The sequence below is a fragment of the Elgaria multicarinata genome, chromosome 21 (assembly GCF_023053635.1).
Source record: "Elgaria multicarinata webbii isolate HBS135686 ecotype San Diego chromosome 21, rElgMul1.1.pri, whole genome shotgun sequence".
NCBI classification, from domain to species: domain Eukaryota; kingdom Metazoa; phylum Chordata; class Lepidosauria; order Squamata; family Anguidae; genus Elgaria; species Elgaria multicarinata.
In genome coordinates, this window is record NC_086191.1 from 10,350,093 (window position 1) to 10,370,443 (window position 20,351).

At 49.1% G+C, this 20,351-nt stretch overlaps 1 protein-coding gene across 2 annotated transcripts in view; it reads right to left on the bottom strand.

The window, feature by feature from the left end:
* The window catches only part of ASH1L (ASH1 like histone lysine methyltransferase), a 63,185-nt gene that overhangs the window by 28,083 nt on the left and 14,751 nt on the right, over nucleotides 1-20,351 (bottom strand). For both annotated transcript variants that reach the window (XM_063146133.1, XM_063146131.1), the window contains exons 3-6: nucleotides 11,548-16,387; nucleotides 5,610-5,711; nucleotides 1,081-1,783; nucleotides 71-250 (exon numbers count right to left, since the gene is read on the bottom strand). In XM_063146133.1, coding sequence (XP_063002203.1) covers nucleotides 71-250; nucleotides 1,081-1,783; nucleotides 5,610-5,711; nucleotides 11,548-16,387 — 5,825 coding nt within the window. The remainder of the gene's footprint in view (nucleotides 1-70; nucleotides 251-1,080; nucleotides 1,784-5,609; nucleotides 5,712-11,547; nucleotides 16,388-20,351) is intronic.

The following is a 20,351-nucleotide window of genomic DNA, read 5'->3' on the forward strand; positions in this document are numbered from 1 at the left end:
AATGTCTCTAGATGTGGAACGGTATTCAAATGTTGCAAATAAATAAATAGATATCAGTAACCCAACTTACTCGGTGGTTTTGTACACGTCGGAGTACAGCCCTGCCTTCTGGTACTTCTTCTTTGGGGGACGTGGCGCTTTCTTCTCCCGCTGCACAAGAGGAGTCAGGGGCTGCTCCACGGTCTCCAACTCGCGCGGCTTCGCTATTGCCTCCTCAGGAGTAGGGGATTCTGTTGCGATCTCAGAAAAGCTGGGAGGGAAAAGCGGGTAAGATAAGCACGCCGGCCAACCAGGCATCCCGTGAGGGGAAGGGCACAGAGCCCCTTTCAGCCGGGGGGCCAGATTCAATTTCAGAGAAGCTCTCAGAGGGCCACATTCCAGAGGTGGTTGGGATCAAAAGCAAAACAAGAGCCAGCGTAACAAACAAACACCGGCCTATTTTGGGGGTGAAGCTATTACTGCGGGTAACTCAGCCTTAGGAGAGGAAAAAACATGCCAAAGTCAGGCAATCACCAGTTAGCCGTCAGGGGAAAGGAGAGAGGGAGAACTTAGGGGTAAATAACAGGCTCCAAGGAAGAAAAACAGAGGCTGCTAAGAGAAGCTGGAGCAAGAGAAGCCACAGCTCAGCTTCCCCAGCCTGGCGCCATCCAGATGTGTTGGACTACAACCCCTCCCAGCATTCCCACACTGGCTGCGAATGATGGAGGTTGTAGTCCAACGCACCTGGAGGCACCAGTTTGGGGAAAAGCCCGCCTTCGTTCATGCCTTGCTCACTGGAGGTCTCAGGTTCAAATTCCCATCCTCTCTAATTCAAAGGATCTCTTGCAGCAAATATGGGAAAGGCCTTAGCCTGGCCGGGCCCAACCTGATGCCGCCCAGATGTGTTGGACTTCAACTCCCATCATTCCCATCCAACATAATCACCCCCTGGCCCATCTATGACCATGATGCCGTTTTCATTTAATTTATTTGGTTTCATGATCACGAGGGCTAGAAACTGCCTTTCTCCCCCACCTCCAACCAGCCTGCGGTTCTCTGTGCAGCTGGAGCCCAACGGCCAACGGGCCGCATTCCAGTTACCTTTTGCTGCTCTCTCGCTCGTCCTCTGGTAGAGGCTTGTGCCGTTTCCTGGCCTGCTCTTCTTCCAGCCACCTCTTCCTCTTCCAGCCCTTCACATTCACTCCCTGAACCACCGATTCGATGGCATCCGTGACCGTGTCCGGGCCGCAGTGGAGCAGGCAGCTCTGTCCCCCGCCGTCGAGGTCTTGGCTGACGAACCGGCTCACCTGGAGAGCGTGCGCCGAAACAACCGACGGCAAAGGGTACTTCCTGGGCCTGCCCGGTCTGCGCTTCACAAAGTTATTGCCCGTCCGCGACTGTCTCTGCAGCTTCTTGGCTTTGAGGATTTTGTTCACGTGGTCCAGGTTTTTCTTCGTGGCCAAGAGTTTGTCGTAATTGCACATTTTCCTTGCCTGGCACTGCATGGCTTCCACCATGCTCCTCTTGAGGTGATGTGGAGAGTAGCCGCTGGACAATCGGTTTGAAAGGAGCGAGATGCCAGCGCTGCCGGAGTCACCTGGGATCAAGAGCCCACTGCTCTTCTCCCTGCTGGGGCTTCTACAGGGGCTGCCCGAAGGGGGAGCAGGGGCGTTCGCCATGACAGTCTCGAGGGTTTTGTCCAGAGCACCCTGGTTTTCATGTTGAGCCATGCGCTGCAATAGATTATCCACAGGATCTTCCATCGCATTCCCTAGCCTCGTACTTCGCACAGGGATCCCAACCACTGGAAGGGAGAAGAAACATAAGAAAGAGTCACAAAATAAACTGTCCTTTTAAATTTAATATACTAAACATGGTAATTTAATGAGCAAATCAATACATAATACATTTCTGGTTTCTGTTTTATGTCTGACCAGAAGGAACTTCAGAAGGTACTCCCCGAAATAGCTGAATCATCCTGGAAGCAGGAAGAGATGGAGGCAGAGGAAGACTAGTATACAGCAGGGTGGGCAGAAGGTAGATTTCCAGAAGTTTTGGACTTCAACTCCCAGAAGCCCCTAGCATCATGCTAATGGTCAGGACGCTGAGAGTCAAAGATGCTGGAGATGTACATTCTGCCCACCCGGCAGTACAGCATCGGTTCCTGTTTGTGAAAAAATGGTTGGATGGAATTTAGGGGAAATCTGGTCTGAAGGGAAAGCTATTGAGAGCTTATTTCGCTAGGGAAGACTGTCTTACGTATTAGGAATGGCAACCACACAGACTTAAGAAGTTTTAAACAATCTCAATCATTTGAAAAGTGACATTTTAATCTCTTTTATTAATAATACTATCAATGGCTACTAGTCCTGAGAGCTATGCGCTGCCTCCACTGGCAGAGGCAGTAAGCCTATATACAGCAGCTGCTGGGGAACATGGGTGAAAGTGGTGCTGTTGCACTGTGTCCTGCTTGTGGGCTCCTGGTTGAAAGCTGGTTAGCCACTTTGTTAACAGAATACTGGATTAGATGGAACCTGGGTCTGAGCCAGCATGGCTCTTACGTTCTTCATAAACATCTTATTTTTTATTTTTGAAAACTCGTATCTAGTCAGGGGGTCAATCCCATGCTTACACAATAGAAACCAGGCTACTGAATTTCTTTTATGTAAAAGTGGGTTCATCTTGGTGCTAGTGCTTAGTTGTATAACTGGAGCAGCATTCCCTAACAGTGAAGTCTAACTGGGAACTTGTAATCTTACAAAAAAACTTCCTATCATGTAGTTTTAGAAATCATCTTGGAGGAGTAAAAACTGGGCAGCAATATTGCTATTATATTATAAATATATAATATATTTATTGCTATTATAAATTGCTATTTACTGTTTTACTCTGTACAGCACCATGTACATTGATGGTGCTATATAAATAAATAATAATAATAATAATAATAATAATAATAATAATAATAGCAATACATGGTTACCTAAAATGGTTTTTGCTTTTATTCATCATTCTAAAACAGCCTTCCTCAACCTGGGGCGCTCCAGATGTGTTGGACTACAACTCCCAGAATGCCCCAGCCAGCTGGCTGGGGCATTCTGGGAGATGCAGTCCAACACATCTGGAGCGCCCCAGGAAGGCTGATCTAAAAGAAAGAAAAAACATAATCCAAAATTGTTCAATTCTGGTTAAACAATCTAAAAAGATCCTTGGGGGAAAATGGAATTTCTCCAGTTCTTTTCTCCCACATCTCTAATCCTATTCCAAATTCTGGCAGCACTGTTTTGGACGAATTCGTGTTTCCAGACACTTTCCAAGGGCAAACACAGGTAAAGCACATTACAACAGTCTCATGTGGAAGTTCACTAATGCATGAATGACAACGGCCAGGTTTGTCTTCTTCAGAAGAGAGCACAGCTGGTGCACCAGCCTAAACTGCTAAAAAAGTTTTCTGGGGTGTGTGTGTGTGTGTGTGTTTTGCAGGCTGAATATGCCGATCCTACTCCTTGGGGGAGGGTGGAATTCTCTGGGATTCCTTGCGGGCACACCATCTGTTGAGGAAACAGAGCTACCTAAACAGCTGCACTAACCGATGATAATATAGCTACACAATACAGGCTGGGGGGGGGGTGTTGAGTGGAGGGGGGGAAGAAGATGCAGTGTCTTGATAGTCCGTCCTTGAACCGGCGTTCCCGTTTCTGGAAAAGATCCAAGAGGATCAGGCAACCCCAGCGCATGAGCCCAGCGACAGCTGCAGTGCTGGCCAGGCACGGCTGGAGAGCATTTGATTAACAAAGGAAGTTTTCTGTAACGCAACGTGCCTAGGGAGAATTTCATGCTAAGGGACAGGCAACATCGGCAGCTTCGTGATCACATCTTGAACCCCTTCCCCGTTCGCACCAATTTTCTACAACAATCCAATTCCGCCGCCGTCTCAACCCAGCCTTACTATTCTCATCTGTCTTGCATGGCGTCAACTGCTAAAATACCACCTGCTGCTGCTTTTCCAGCTGCGGCTCAGCCTCGCTCTGTACCAGCAGTCAGCTGTAGACCAACTGCGTCGGCAACATGATGGTACATTTAGAAGGTTGCATTAGGAGGTGTCTATGCGCCTCCTTTCATTGCTTCATTTTAACCTGAACAAGGGTGGGGATGGAGCACCAATCTTGGGTGGAGTTGGAGAAGAAGACAGGATTGGCACATGCTACAAGTGTCATTTAATTCACAAAGGATCCGATGCCTGGCTTTGCTGTCGGATTACATTATTTTCAATGTATATCCTGTGCTTTGGGGTCTGCCCATGCATCTAAGACTAACAGGGCACTCTTACCAACCCCTAGTTGGTCAACATGATTGGCCTGTTGACCTGGAAGAAACAGAGGATGCACATGTGGCTGCCCAGCAACTACACAAATGATTGCACCTACTTCCTCTTCTCCTTGTATCCAACATGGCTGGCATGAAGACAGCTCAAAAGGGATACATCTGTCCCCTCTTTAAAGCAAGAATGGGGACCCTCCAGAAGAAGCCCCCAGGGGTTCCCCATCCCGCAAGCAAGCTTCTTTTGCTTTCGCAGAGCTAAGAGAGTATTTAAAGGTAATTAACCTAGAAGTACCCTGCAAATAACCAAGCTGCTGCAAAGATTGTGAGGCGTGCATTTTGCATGTAGGAAGCCTGTTTATTCTAAGTAGACATGCCGAGGCTTGGTATTTGGGATGCTATTTGAAAGTGCTGTTGAGTGATTTAGGCCCGCTTACTTCTGAGCAGTCCTGCAGATGCCTTGTCCTGCTTACTACGGAGTAGGCTTCCAATGATAACCATCATATTTGGCCCTGCCAACTTTGTAAACCACCCAGAGAGCTTCGGCTATGAGGCGGTATAGAAATAATAATAATAATAACAACAACAACTCCTCCTCTGCCTTTGGCCCTGCCCACAGAGGGAATATAGCTGGGATCCACAGCCAGCCCTTGAGATGAAAAAGGTTTCTCCACCCTGTCTTAAAGTAAGCTGGAAGACAGGAAAACAACGGTAATCCAATGGGTGCAGGAGTCAAATTTATTGATAACAACTGTATCAATACCAATGCATTTCGAATCACTCTTCATTCATGGGGCTGAAACTACTGTAGTTTCCTGTACTGCTCCAAAGAGGGTAATACCTTACTACTTATACAAGAGGTTCTATCCTGCTTTTCCTTGTCTCAAGACAAACCCAAAGCATCTGACAAGTTACAGATCAATAAAAACCAGCAACACACATTTCAACACACAAAAGCCACAAAGTGACCACAGGCATAGAAAATGCCATTACGCAGCAGCAAACTCCACAACTGACTGTTACTCTTACTGCTGTAGACACAGACCCTCTCAAAAGGTTTTAGGCTTAATATCATTGCTATTGCCAAATCCAATTCCTTTGCAGCTGCTGGATTTCAACCTTGCCCTGTTCTGAGCTGCTGCCCTCTTTGGTGTGTCGAATGTAGACCCAGGGCCAGCCGCTAGCTTCCTGTCAGCCAGGTTCTGCCCAAGGACTGACCTACACTGGGATCTACAGTCAGCTCTCCTGGATGACCTACGAATAGAAAGGCATCCCACAGCCCAGCTTTTAGAAGAAGAAACATTACTTGCCTGTAGAAGATGTGCTCTCAGATGAAGACCTCTTCCTGGAAGGGCTGCAGCTCGTGCCCTCTGTTGACCTCTGCAAGAGCTTGTCCTGTGCTGGAAGTGTCCCTGGTGAAAGAGGAAAAATAACTCAGAAAGAAATGTAGGTTTTTACGCTGTGCATACCAATGTCAGCAAAGGACACGTTTCAAAAGGACCACGTTTTACAGCCTAAAGAAAGCTCATCTCTAGAAACACCCTATGCAGCAAAAGAAAAGGAGTCCTATGGGGTGGAGAAGAGTCATTTTCATCGTCTGGATCTCGAAGAGTCCAGCTACAGATTTGATAAGGGGGGCCGGGCCGGGCACAGTATCCTCTGGTGGCCCCTTCCTACATAAACAGGTCACATGACAGGCTTACTTAGAAGCAACAAACCTGTCTGGAGCCAACCTGACCTGTCAAGCAGCCTGATTTGCCTGGTCACTTAGATATCTTTCCTGGCGTCCAGGATAAGCTCCCATCACACACCAGATTCAGAGTCTCCCCTTTCATTCTCTAGCCATCAGGAGCTAAGACGAGGAGTGCGTGCCCGGCTTCAAGGCGACTACAGGGCAAGAGGCAGTGAGCAGGGGGTTGGACTTGATGGCCTTCTAGGCCCCTTCTGACTCTATAGGCCTACTCAGAAGGAATTGCACCAGGCGCATCTTGCAGACCATGATCAGGAAGGAGAGGGCCTGGCTATATTGCCATAACTCTTCTGTCTCTGCTTGACCTTTACTGATGTCTCTCTCTCAGCCTTATAACAGCTCCTGTGCACGGTCCTAAATGGATCTTCCTCAGCTCTGGGGTTGCCTTCACGATCTTCCATCATGCTGAACTTCCAGTTTCTGCACCACCCTCACTTTGGTCTCAAGACTGCTGGGACAGCCATTCAAGGAAACATCCAGGCCGCAGTGACGTCTGCTAGCTTGGTAGCCTTGCTCTGGGCCATTGTGGGAAGCTCAAACGGCAAGTGGCTTCCACACCCACCTGAGGTGCAGGGGGCAACCTATCAGAATAGAAGCAGGCCTTGCCAGGATGCTGGGGCCTTGGCAGCTGCCCAAGGATGCTGTGTGCTGATGCGGTGCCTCTATGCAGGACTTAAGAATACAGGAAGAGCCCTGCTGAATCAGAGCAAGGGTTCATCTAGTCCAGCATACTGTTTACACAGCGGCCAACCAGATGCCCCAATGGGAAACCCACAAGGAGAACATGAGTGCAACAGCACCCTCCCACCCTTGTTCCCTAGCAGACGGCCTCTGATACTAGAGGGAGCCTGTAGCCATCCCACTACCACAGCTTGTACTTGTACCACGGTCTCCATGACTAGCAGTCCACCATGGAAGTGTGGAAAGAACCTGCCTTCTTGAAAGGGTTCCTCCTTGCGCTGTCAAGGCCCTCGACCGAGGGCATGCAATGTTATAACTTAGCATACGATATTCAAAAGGTCTTAAGCGTTTCGCTCAGCTTGTGAGTCGCACATCGTCACTGATTTATTTCAATTCATCTTATCCTGCTTTCCTCTACATTATCTTGAAAAATGGCTAACCATCTAGCTAAAAAAAGCAACATGTAAACATTGACTTCAGTAAGCATCCCAACCACCACAAAATGCAGACTGCAACGTCGGCGTAGCATAGCAACCATCAGAGATGAAAAGTTGACCTGGCGTCAGAGAAGGATCTCCCCAAGGAACGCACGCCACACACAGCCTGAGCCCAACCACAGAGAAGCAGCTCTGAGCTCCCCGCCTTCCCGGGTATCTTTGGGATGACGGCACAATGAGGAAGCCATCACCCCACCCCCAAATCCAAGGCAGATCAATGAGGGTCATCTGCTGGGAATTTTGGGAAATAGGAAGCCGCCCATACCAGGTTGACCTATTTCCCCCTCTTGCATAGTGTTATATATTCTGTCTGGCAGTGGCTTTCCAAGGCCTCTGGATGGTCTCAGAGAAAGGCCTTACCACCACCTGCTCCCTGGTCCTTTTTTAACTGGAGGTGCCAGGAATCGAACCTGGGACCCTCTGCAGGCAAAGAAGAACACTGCTGCTGAGCTATAGCCCCTTCGCATGTACACCCCTCCTTCCACAACCACTGGCTGAACCCTTTTGGCTTTGTGCCCAGCTGAAAGGAAACCTCAACACCCGCTCACATTTAGTTCTCTTGCCCTCCCTCTCCCTTTCTTTCCCCTCCCCTTTTAGTCCCCCACTGCCAAAACTAAGACTGTAACCCCCTTGAGGCAAAGACCTGCCTCCCCCCCCCACTTTGCTCCTTGTGCTAATTCTCCAAAGTCTATGTAGACCGATGACTAATTATTATTATTAATCGCCACCACCACCAATGGCAAAGATCACAAAGTGGAGCAGACTGGCTCGATTTGGACCTTGGCACAGCTGCTGAAAAGGAGGAAATGGTTCCAGCGAAGAGACCACCAGTGAGAGGCAGAATTTCCAAACACATGTCAGCAGGAACTCCCTGTGGCTGCCGCTTCCTCTCCCTCTCGCTCCCTTTCTACACTTCTGTCCTGTCTATCCCCTCCACTGAACGCACACCTGCCACATCTGGTTTAAGGCAGTTCACCTTCTCAGCTTTCCTTCCCATTCTGCTCCAGTGTCATGCAGCCGAGCTGGTCCAAAAAACCATGCAGCATCTTTGGAACATAGTCTCCTGTACTCTTCTCCTGACCAGGAAACGGCCACTGTCCTGAAACTTCAAGAAAGTGGGAACTACAGCGCACTAGATAGGGATTGAATGCTGGGACTTGGACACACAACCACCCTGCTCATGGCCACTGCCCGGCCACTGCTTTCCACGTGAACAAACGTGGTTTGGCCAGCTCAAAGCCAGGGCTTTTTCATGGTTGTGAAAGTCAACGTGCTGCCTGCACAATTCAGCAAAAGCACACACATATTACGGTCCAACATGAATTTCACTGCAGAGGAATCTGTGCATTGACGCTTTAGGCTAGAGCAATCCATGTTTGTGAACTCAAAAGTGGTTCTTTTTCTACATTATTTTATTTATTTACTTATTTGGCATCAATTCTAGCTACAAAAAATGTAAATGACAATAAGGATGAGGCTGATGTCAAGAGCATCAAATGGGAAATTATGGGTCCCTTCACACATTATGCAGGAAGCCTCATCAGGGAGCTGAGCACAGGCTTGGTGGCCGACTTGCAGCGGCCTCTGCTTAACGTGTGAAATGGGCCTAACAAGGAAGATTCCAGAGGCGTTGATCTTGGTGCTACTTAAATGCAGCTCTTCAGGCCCCTGCTTGAGATGTGGCAAAGGAAGGTGAACGAGCCAAGGGCTGAGGAGCTGAAAGCCGCTTCCACAAAGAGAACAGCTGGTTCCAATTGTGGGAAAACGCACTTACTGAAAGCAATACATTTTCATCTGACTCACCAATTAAATGCACTAGCAGAAACGCAATGATTCAGAGATGGCACTCGGTGGGCTCCGGCCTAAAACGTCTCTGTTTTCCTTCTAATTAAGGCTGTTTCTCATCAAATCTAAGTCCGCTCACTCACGGCAATGGAATTCCTCAGGAAATTCCCAGAACTACACTAACCAAGACAACCTGTTTTCTCCTTCTGCTTTTCAAACTTAAATCATTGGTCTTGCGGAGGGAAGCGAAGCTTGGGCCTTTGTTTATTTATTTATTCTTTAAATTGATAAACTGGCCGTCATCCACAAGGTATCCCAGAGAGCTATACATAGTAAAAAAGGACAAATAAAATACAATAAAATTACAAACTAAGAGACATAAAAATGATTCAACCAGCAAACCAAACCAAATGAACTCAATTTTTTAAAAAACAACCAGTTAGGTCCTTTTGGAACTGGATATGGGTGGGAGGCCCAATATAGGATACTGGGTTGAATGGCTAAGGACACCATTTTAGGTTATGGCCGGGCTCCTGGACTTCCTAATAAGGTTTAAAGGCCTGATCTTGGATATAGTGAAGATTAGGTGTAAAGAACATTTGTTATGGTTACTTTCTTTAAAAAAAACTTCATAATAACTGTAGCAAGACGGGCAAATTCCAGAGGGATAGCAGGATTAGCCCGCTAGAGCAAGAACAAAAAGGAGTCTTGTGTCATCGTAAAGACACAAAGATTTATTACAGCATAAACATTCGTGGACTACAGCCATGAAAACTTACGCCTCAATAAATCCGGTAGCCTTTAAGATGCCACAGGAATCCTCCTTGCTATAGAAGTACTATCAACACGGGTCAAGAAGCCACCTGAAGAGGCAGATCCGTGCCTTTGGCGTGTCTACTTAGTAGCTAGGCCCCCTGAATTGTTTTGTTACAATGATCGAGCACTCAGTGTGCCAAACCAGAATGTTGACCAAAAATAGAGAGATATCCTGAGGAGTAATGACTAACTGTCGACAGGGTAAGTATGTCCAGTTACCAGGAGCCCAACATCAAATGTTTTAGGTGCCTGCCTTGACCATCAAACATCTAGGATTTTCACAGACCAGAGTGCGCCAGGTCTTCCTATCACAGCCCTGCAGCTTCAGGATTTCCTATCTTTCACCAAAAAACAGTGCCAGCGAGCGCCTGAGGAATGTGTGTGCTCATGTTTCTCCCGTCAGACATAACAGGTAAGAAGGGTGTCTTAACATTGGCCCTTACACAAATGGACCAAGAGGGAGGGACTACAATAGAGCAGTGAAGAATCAGCGTTGAATGAATGAGGGTCCTGGGTTCAACTCCTGGCACCTCCAGTTAAAAGGATCAGGGAGGTGATCGGAAAGATCTTTCCTGGAGCCCTTGGAGAGCCACTAAAATTCAGAGTAGACTGTAATGGACTAGACCAGCAAACGCACAAGGCACTCTTCACCACACACTTGAGGTGTTTTGGACTACCAAGCTCATGCTGTGTGGTGCCGATGAGAGTCGAAGTCCAAAACTGGAGGGCACCAGGTTGGGGAAGGCTGGTCTGGACACCCCAACGGTCTGACTTAAGAACAGCAGAAGAGCCCTTACTGTATCAGACCAAGGGTCCATCTAGTCCAGCACTCTGTTCACGCAGTGAACAGTCACTTCCTGACTGTTAGAGCAGTACAACAATGGAATCAGTTACCTAGGGAGGTGGTGGGCTCTCCCACACTAGAGGCATTCAAGAGGAAGCTGGACAACCATCTGTCAGGGATGCTTTAGGGTGGATTCCTGCATTGAGCAGGGGGTTGGACTCGATGGCCTTGTAGGCCTCTTCCAACTCAAAGAAGAAAAGAAAAAGCTGTCGACCAGGAACCCACAAGCAGGACACGGGTGCAACAGCACCCTCCCATGTTCCCCAGCAACTGGAACACACAGGCTTACTGCCTCTGATACTGAAGGTAGCACATAACCATCAGGACTAGTAGCCATCAATATTCTCCTCCTCCAGGAATTTATCCAACGCCCTTTTAAAGCCATCCAAACCGGTGGCCATCGCTACATCTTGTGGAAGTGAATTCCACAGTATGAAGGAGTTCCAGTTCTCATAGCCATGGCTCTGGATCGGCTGTACTGCTCACAACCTGGCCTTCTCCCCTCGTCTGGTCAACCAAGCAGTGCTTTCTGCCAGATGTGCGTCAGACTGTAACTGGTACGTGCCTTTTCTTTGATCTGGCTTTTGCGTTGCTGCATTTTTACATTTTAACTAATCGTTCAATTGTACGTCACCGAGAGACTCTAGGCTACAAGTCAGCTACCAAATATCATTCGTAAAATAAACTATCCCGGCTCACGCTCCAGCCACTGATCTAAGGGAGCACTTTCTCCAGGTCTAGGTTTGGATAAGGCTGTTCATGACCCCCAATCTGGCCTTGGGGTGCTCTTTCCCACATGCTGCTAACGTTGTACATACAGGAAGCCTGTTTTAAACACTTAAAGACACGCGCGACTGTAGAGGTCTCTTTCTTACCTGACAGGGTTGACACGGTCTTCTCTATAGGGGGCAAGGTCTCCTTTCGGAGGGGTCGACCTAGTGACGCTTCCTGGGGCCCGAAAAGTCCCGAGCCATCAGACAGTTTTTTACGGCCACTGGTACTGGCAGAGCCAGCGACCCGGCAGCTGCCTATTGCACTGGTAAAAAGGTTTGTGTGTTCGTCGCTGCTGGCCGGCTCAGAGCTTGGAGTGAACCTCCCCATGGGCAAGCTGGGCGGAGCCTCTGAACAGTCTATTTGCAGCGGCGTCTGCAATCCCAGGGCGAGGGAGTTGGGCTCCGCCGGCTCCCTCCGGGCCCACTGCTCCTCCCTGCCTAGCAGGCCTTTTGCAGGGGACAGGTGTGGGCAAGCCATGTGGCACCGGTGCTTCTCCTTATGTTTGTACCTCTCGCCGACTGCCTCCTTCCCGAACCGGTAGCGCTTCAAGGACTCCAGGACGGTGCGGGAGGGGCCGCTGGGGGCCAAGGTGTCGATGGAAACCTGCGGCTGCTCCGAGGAGCGATGCTCACGGTGCTTGTGGCGGTGCCGGTGCTTGTGTTCCAGCATCCAGCCGTAGGCCACCTCGGGTGGGACGCTGGGGTGGTAGGTGCTCATGGAGAGGAGGGGCGCCCGGCTGGCCGTGAGGAAGGCCTCCTGGCGCAGCAGCTTGTGCTTCTTCTTGTGGTACTTGGCGGGGTTAAGGAGCAAGTGGCCGGTATGCATGTAAGACGGAGGGGGCAGCGGGGCAGTAAACGGAGGGGACGGCGGAGGGGGGTAAAGGGTCGGCGGGTACCGCCCGTAATAGCCCAAGCCGATGGGAGCGGCTGCCAGGGGAGAAGGAGAATAAGGCATGCTGTAGGAGGGGTAGAACCCCGTACCGGAAAGGGGGAAACTGAGGCTATGCACGAAGGGCATTTCCGCCATGGCCTCCCGCATCTTTGGGGGCCGGCCTCTCTTCTTCTTCAAGTCCGGCTTTCGGATGTAGTGCAAAGGGTCCAAAGGGAAAGTGGGGTGGGTGTAGAAGCTGTTGAAATTGATGCGGAAAATGGTGGGCAGCAAGTCCCGGGGGATGAAATGGTGGCTGCGGTGAGTGATCCGGACCTCGCTCAGGCGCGTGATCAGCTCCTCCAGCTCCGCCAGGAAATCGGGGTCCTGCCTGCCACGCAGCTGGGGATACTTCTTCTTCCTCTTCCGCTTCTGCCGCTTCATTTTGTCGTAGGCCAGGTAATCGTGGTTCCGGCGCTTACACTTGTGCTTGTGCTTCTCCTTGAGGCTGCTCAGGACGGTCGAGGTCTCGGGGGGCACGAGGGAGACGTGGTCGAAGGAGTGCCGGCGCTTCTTCGGGCCGCAGAACTTCTCCGCCCTGTCGGAAGTACTGTTATTGTCCGTCCCGATCCCGCTGTCGCTGGGGATCGTTTCGTCGCTGTGGGACTCGCTGATGGGCGAAGGCGTGGCTTCCTTCAATGAGCTGAGCTCACTCATATGGGACGGGGAGTTTGGGAGAAGCGTCGGCGGGGAGAGTCTCCTCCTGGCTCTGGAAGCCTTTCTCATAGCCAGGGTCTGAACCACGCTCCCGTGCCTGGAGTGGAGGTGGAGGTACGGCACTGAATTAGGTTCCACAAAGCCTATGTCACTGCTGACGGGGCTTTGCCCCCCGCTCACGCCAGAAGACTGCGAACAAACAGGTGAGGGAAGAACTTCGGGGTTATTAGCGGACGAAGGCAGCAAAGGGGGCACCGCTTGTCCGAGCGCCGTCCCCGTGGCCTGCTGGGCAGACTTCTCAAGAACAGCCAAGCTGGCAGAACTGGCAGCCAAGATGCCATTCAGGACCGCTTTGGGCTTTCTGCCTCGCCTCTTTCCTATGTAGATCGTTCCTTTCTTGCTGACGTTAATCTGCTGGCCTAGTCTGGAACCAAAGGTGGCGGCGAAGGTCGACACCGTCGTGTGGAACTTTGATTGCACTTTCCCTTTATTTGGTTCCGCCACGGTCGACGAGAGGATTTGATTCAAGAGCTTCTTCCGCTTCAACGTCTTCATCTTGTTGATTTTTCTGATGATGGTTTTCATGAACTGCCCGTTGTTGCGCTTGGTCTCCTTTCGGTCTGGTTCTGCCTCAAGGTCGGTCACGCTGCAGGCACTTGTTTTCCCAAGCTCCTCCGGGTCTCCCAGCTGGTTTGACCTTTCGAAGAAATCCCCGCTCTGCTGCTGGTCACTTTCGGACTCGAGCTTGTCTGAACTGTCTGCAGTGACGAAAGGCGCCACAGAGAGGACAGGAGGCGTCATCTTGATCCCTGATCTGATCTGTCTTTTTGGCCGACCTCTCTTCTTTGGGAAAGCTTGCTCTGCGAGGCTCTGCCGAAGAGAGGGGATTTCGACCTCTGGGTGCAACACCGGCGGCTCTTGCTCCTCCTTTGACTGCACCGAAAAGACCTTGGAGGCGGGGATCTTCAGGGTCCGCTTCGGAGGGCCTTCCAGGTGGGGCATCTCTTTGGATTTTGACCTCCCCCTCTTGGACTTGTACATTTCAGGCAACAACTCATCTGAAATGCAGCCAACGGAAGCCTGCATGTGGGCACTGTAAAATTTGTTGGGCTCCTTCTCAACACTGCTTAGCAGAGAGAGAGACTGCATGCTACCGGACTTGCTCAGCTTCGGCAAATGGCGTTTGACGAAGTCATGCTCCGCAAAGGGAGGCGGGCCTGAGCTTTTAAAGAGCTTGGCCTGGTCTAAGTTACTGTTTGACAGTGCACTGCAAGAGATGTTTTTGAAAAGCTCAGGCCTTCCTAATTCTAGACCTTTAGGAGGCCGGCAGCTGCTTCTGGAGACCACCTTGGTCCAGCGTGGCTTCCTTCCTTTCCTTTTCTTTAAGGGCTTTGTTTGGGGGCCGCCACTGCTGTTGCTCAGGGTTTCCACTCCTGGGCATGGTTTCCCGGATGCCGTCATGGCACCAATCTTTAGAAAGGGCTTGTTGTTAAATAAGCTGGAGAAGCTAACCACTGAAGGGGCAATAGCGGCACGCAGGTTTGATTCAGTCACCAAGGTAGGCTTCTTGACTAAGGTGGGACTCGGTTTGGGGTCATCCGTGTGCGCAGATTTAGAACTGCTTAGTTCCCTACCCAGCCCTTTGCTGGAAGCATGCGAGCCAGGATTGGACTGCCTGTTCATACTTGATCGCACGCCGTCAGAAGCAAACGGGGTCTTGCTAATCTGCTCGGAAATTCCTTCTAAGAGCTCGGGCGTGTTATTTAAATGCAACGGGTTGGAAGCTAACTGAGCCAAGGTTGCTGTGGGGCTACGGGTTAAAGTAGTGACAGAAGCGGCTGGGGAAGGAGATGGGAGCCCTCCCTCTCCTACAGCACTGAACGGAGATTTGGCTGTAGATATATCAGAAGCGCCTCCTGCTGTCCTGAAGTCAGGAGAAGTGCAATACACTGGCGGTTGTTTATCGTGCTGAGATGTTTCAGAAGTGCTCCTTTCGCTGGCAGAAGAGTTATCCTGCTGAATGCAGCCTCCTTCTTTGCCTCCCCCCGAGACTTCTTTTTGAACTGGCAACTTTTCTGGGATGCTCTCTTTGCTCTGCCTTGCAACATGCTTTTCAAAAAGCTTACTGCTAATGTGGTCCTTCAAGACACTTGGAGGTGCAGGACCTTCGAGACGCGGGATGTTTGCACCACAACACCGCTTGAAGGGCTCTGAGGAAGGGGTAGCAATGTCAGCTTTCAGAGTCCCAGAGTCTTTGTTAGCCAACCCACACAGACTGCTGGTCCCTGCCAATTTCTTCCCAGAGTCCTTAGCAGTCAACGTAGCCGGAACGCCAGCCCCCAGGGGCTTCTTTCCAGAGTCTTTAGCAATCAACCCTATTGGGCCACTTGCACCCAGAAGCTTCTTTCCAGAGTCTTTGTTGACCAATCCACTTGAAGTCCCAAACCCTGGCAGTTTCTTTCCAGAGTCCTTATTAACCAATCCGATTGGGCCATCTGACCCCAGATGTTTCTTCCCAGCATCTTTATTAAACAATCTAATTGGACTTGCAGGAACTGGAAGCTTTTTACCAGGCTCTTTATTAACCAGTCCAGGAGGACAGACAGTGCCTAGCTTTTTCCCAGAATCCCTGTTAAGAAATCCCATTGAACTGCTGGTCCCCAGTAGTCTTTTCCCAGGCTCCTTGCTGACCAGCCCAACCGGCATGCCAGTCAATAGCGGCTTTCTCACACTTTCCTTGCTGACCAATCCCATTGGAGAGCCAAGAACTGGTAGCTTCTTCCCACAGTCCTTACTAACTAGCCCAGCCATACTGGGGCACGACACTGGTTGCTTTCTGCCCCCGGCATCTTTGCTGATTAGCCCAGTGCTGTTACTAGTCCCTGGTGACTTCTTTGCAAACTCCTTGTTACCCACAGCAACACAGATACTGCTGCATGCAGGCTGTTTCTTTACAAAGTCCTTGGGAGCTGGAGCCGGAGCAGTTGCAGCCCCAACTGTTGCAGCCCCAACTGTTGTCAGCTTCTTTCCAGAGTCTTTAGCAAATCCAGAAGCAATTCCAATGGGTGGCTTCTTCTGCTTCGTTTTGGAAGACTTTGATGGAGGGCAAGTTGCAATAAGCTGAGCCAACTTCTCCGTCACTGTAGGTGCGCCATTAATCTGAGTTCTGTCCTTTGGGTCTGGATCGCGACTACCGACCGGAGCAGAGAGTGCAGACTTTGCATAATCCGTCACTTCAGAATGCAGTGGCGAAAGTTTCTTCAAAAATGGGCTGCTCTCCCTCGGCCTGCCCTCAGCTGTGGAACTGTCAACCGTTGCTGTAGCTTCTCCGCCCTTCTTGTACAGCTTCGATGGGTCCTACAAATTAAGGGAGAAAAAAAAAAGCTTTAAGCACCCAAGTGACAAAGAAAAATGTATCCCCTATCACACTGGTTTACACTGGCAGGGCTAGGAAAAATATTTCTAATTCTAAGGCATCAGAATTAAAATTGTGTGTGCCAGGAACTACATCAAATTTTGAAATCGTTGATATTTTCTCAACCCACATCTATTGGCACTGTGAACATAGGACTTGCTATTTGATAGCATTTCTATTTGTGAAGTATTGCAAGGTTGGCAACCAGGGGGCCAAAGGTAAGAGAAAGAGGCATTAACAGGGCAGAGCTGAAGAGTGGGGAATGGGGAGAAATAAATGTACCAAGAGCGAAACTGGAATTTGCTTTCCGTACAGATGAGTCAAACTCCTACTAGCTTTATTTTTTTAAAAAATGAGTTTGTATGTGGGGGGCGGGATGAGTGATTTCTCAGTGAACTTGGGGAAAGAGGCACAGCTGGGAAAAATAATATTTTTCACATTCCTAGAAGATAAGCCAAAAGTTTCAAGCACCAAGACCTGTGCAGCTAATATGATGCTGAAGTTATCAAGTGCTAAAATGCCAAAGGGTTCATGATGGGGGTCGGCATCTGCCCCAAATCTGGTCTTCAATTGCAAAGTTTAAGTTGAAGAAGTGTGGGGTAGGGAATGATTCTACAGCATTATGTCCTGTTGGTTGGATACTTTGCCGGAAAGAGGGTTGGAGCGTCAGCCTGCCATCATACCTTCTTCAAACAAACCCTCCAGCAAAACTAGCAACTAACCAGGACTTTGAGAAAAAACAGGGACCTGGGACTTTCTCAATGCAAGTAAAGACTGTATTTTTTTCCTTTTCAAGTTTCTCTTACTATTTGAGAACACTCCCATATCCCATTACTAAGATTGCACAACTATTGACTCAAAGGAATTCTTTCAATCATACATTCCAGTAATTAATATTTCATTCACAGCACCTCAAGCTTGCTGGGGAATTTCCAGAACACAGAAAGGAATAGCCCCTACTCTGCCAAGAAGCTTCCTGTCTAACTAGAGACATAATTTAGTACACGCAAGGACGCATAATAGGAAAGGAAACACATGGGGCAAAGCATTGCTACAGTTGAGCTGCAAATGCTCTCAGAAGAGCAGCAACGGCTCAATAGCAGGCCTCAGAAGGTAGTAGGCAGCTGAAGAGGATGAGCAGGGAAGGAAGCAATGGAGCAGCAAATACGAAAAGAGACACAGCTTCCTTGCTAATTCAAAGCCAAGCATGTGTGGGCCAGGAAAGTAAAATGCTAAGCTGGATTCATATCCCACTTTTCCCCCCAAGTCTAGCATTCTCAGGCCAACTCACAACATATATAAACCCCCAATAATCCACTACAATTACAAGATAAAAATAACAAGAAACGAAAGCAGATCTAGCACGCAAAACACAGAGGGAAATAATAATATGCATCAAATCCTGCCAAGAGCCTGGGCAAGCAAATGTTGAATTATGTAGGAACTAATAATATAGGTGTCTAGTGAATATAGCCCGGGGGGTTTAGGGGCCACAACAGAAAAGGCCCTGTCTGTATTAGTGATGTGCCTCACTTCCCTAGAGCAGGTACATATGGGAACAGGTAGTCCTTTCAGATACCCCCATCCCGGAAGTTTGTGTCACTGAAGGTCAAAACCAGCCTGGAAACAGACTAGCAGCCCGTGCAGGTCTTCAAGTACTCACAATAAACATGACCTAATCTACAGATAGCTACCATAACTTCTGGTTAATATATGATCACAGTAAGTGCTGTACCATAGGGAACCAATGAGGCATGGTGTTGGCCTGAGACTGTGGAGACCTTGGCTCAAGTCCTCCTTCAGGCATAAAAAGTTCACTGAGTAGCCCTTAAACAAGTCGCCTTCTCTTCGTCTAACTCAGTAGTTCCACTGCTCCCCAACACTGAGGCCCCAGATGTTATTGGGCTAAAACTCACATCATCCCAAATCAGCATGGCCAGTGGTCAGGGATGATGGAAACTGTAGTCCAAAACATGTGGTGACCAAAGATTCGGAGCCACAGAGACCTAACCTTCCTTCCTTACAGAGCTGAAGTGAGGATAAAGGAGGACGGCTTTCCACAACCTGGTGTCCTCCAGATGTTTTGGACTACAACTCCCATCATGCCAACCAGATAGCTGCCCTGGCTGGGGTGATGGGAGTTGCAGTCCAATATATCTCATGAGTCCCAGGTTGAGGAAGACTGGAAAAGGGGAACAAAATACAGAATGATCTGAGATTTCTGGGAGGAAGGATGCAAATATGAATAACGGCTGAGGTACTCTGCTGAAATAGCAAAACAGGGCTATAGTAGAAGCATCAAGGGGTTGGACTTGAGGTGAGCAACTGCAAGGGAGTCTTCTAGGATGGGGAAAGGAATGGAGCGAAGTTCCTTTCATCAACGTTTTCTCCGAGAAAACTTAAAAACGTATAAAACAAAATGCATATTAAGACAATAAATTAAGGAAAACAGCACAGTCAAGCATAGGAACCTAGGAAACAGCTGGTCTATCTGTCCCAGTATTGTCAACACTAGTCCAGACTTTTTGGAGAAGAGGTAAGAGCAGGAGAAAGATGGACGTCTATGTCAAAGAATGAAATGCCGGTCCCATATATCTTATTTATTTTTTTAAAAAATAATTTATACGATCATTTACATAGTTTTAACACTGTAAGTAAAAATAATTTTACAAATAATCAGGACAAACCATTAGACTACAGAAACCAGAAGCAAGCCAATAAAACAAATCCATAGGCTAGATGTTAGTGAGGGGGGGCACGCTAATCTCTCTTGGGGTTATTGGAGATGGGGGTTAAAAGCAGGTTCCTCACAAGTTTGAAAAGGGAGAAGAGTCCTAGCAGCCACACAGCTACGGTCGGAAGAAATAGAGCCCAGCAACCTTGCTGAAGCTAAACTGGTATTGGTCTGGTCGGAGCCTGGATGAGAGATTGCCTGTGAGGCCCCAGTACTCTGCCCTTAGTTCCACCATGGAAGAAAACCAGGATCTAAAAGTTAATAAGCAAACAAACAATGGGGAGGATTTGAAGTGCTTTATATAACCCAACCACAGCCTCTATATTACAAAAATCCAGTTAAGGCACTCTTAATACTCCTGTTTTACAGATGGGGCACTGAGGCTGGGGAACAGCGGTTTGCCTAAGGCCACATACCAGTCTGTGGCTGAGGTGGGATGACGCGGCCCCATGGGCTCACAGCTCATGCTCGTAGTCACTATGCTACACCGTCTCTCAATTAGTGTCCAATTTTAGCACAATTGTAGGCTCCATATGGCAGACTTTGATCTCCTCCTGAGCTTTCTTTCTCATCCCGCCAAATGTTTGCCCTGAACCCTAACCAGGCTCAGTTGCTACTCCAGGCCCTGCTGTGATAGACAGACAGACAGACAGAGGGTAGATGCCTCTAGATCCCACTCGGTTGTTTACTTTAAAAGCTGCTGGCGCTGGAGGGATTTTGTAGCACAGAGAGAGGGAGAGAGGGAGGGAGAGGAGTCTGGCACCAAGCCTAGCTTCGCCACGGCAGCTGCAATAGTATGCAAATTCTTGTTGGGAGCCTTACAGTTGCAGGGAGAGGAAGGTTTCGCTGCTTCCTTTGCACACACGTATGGAACAAGCAGCCACAGTCTGCCCTACAGCATTGGAGTGAAAGCTGAGGGCCCATTCTCATTCCCAAAATAGCCACCATGGGTACCCGGGGCTCCCTTACATGGCAAACGGAAGAAGCCCTGGACTTTCCACTTCTGCATAATGTCGGTACGCTCAGCAGAGCTCAGCACGGTCTCCAGGGATAAACATTACCCTGAACGTGCGCCATAGCTTGTTTGGGCAGGTTTTTTTCCCCCTGCAGTGCTATCCATTGTGTTCTCTCAGCCCCCGGCTTTCATTTCTTCTTTGAGACTTAAGCGGGGC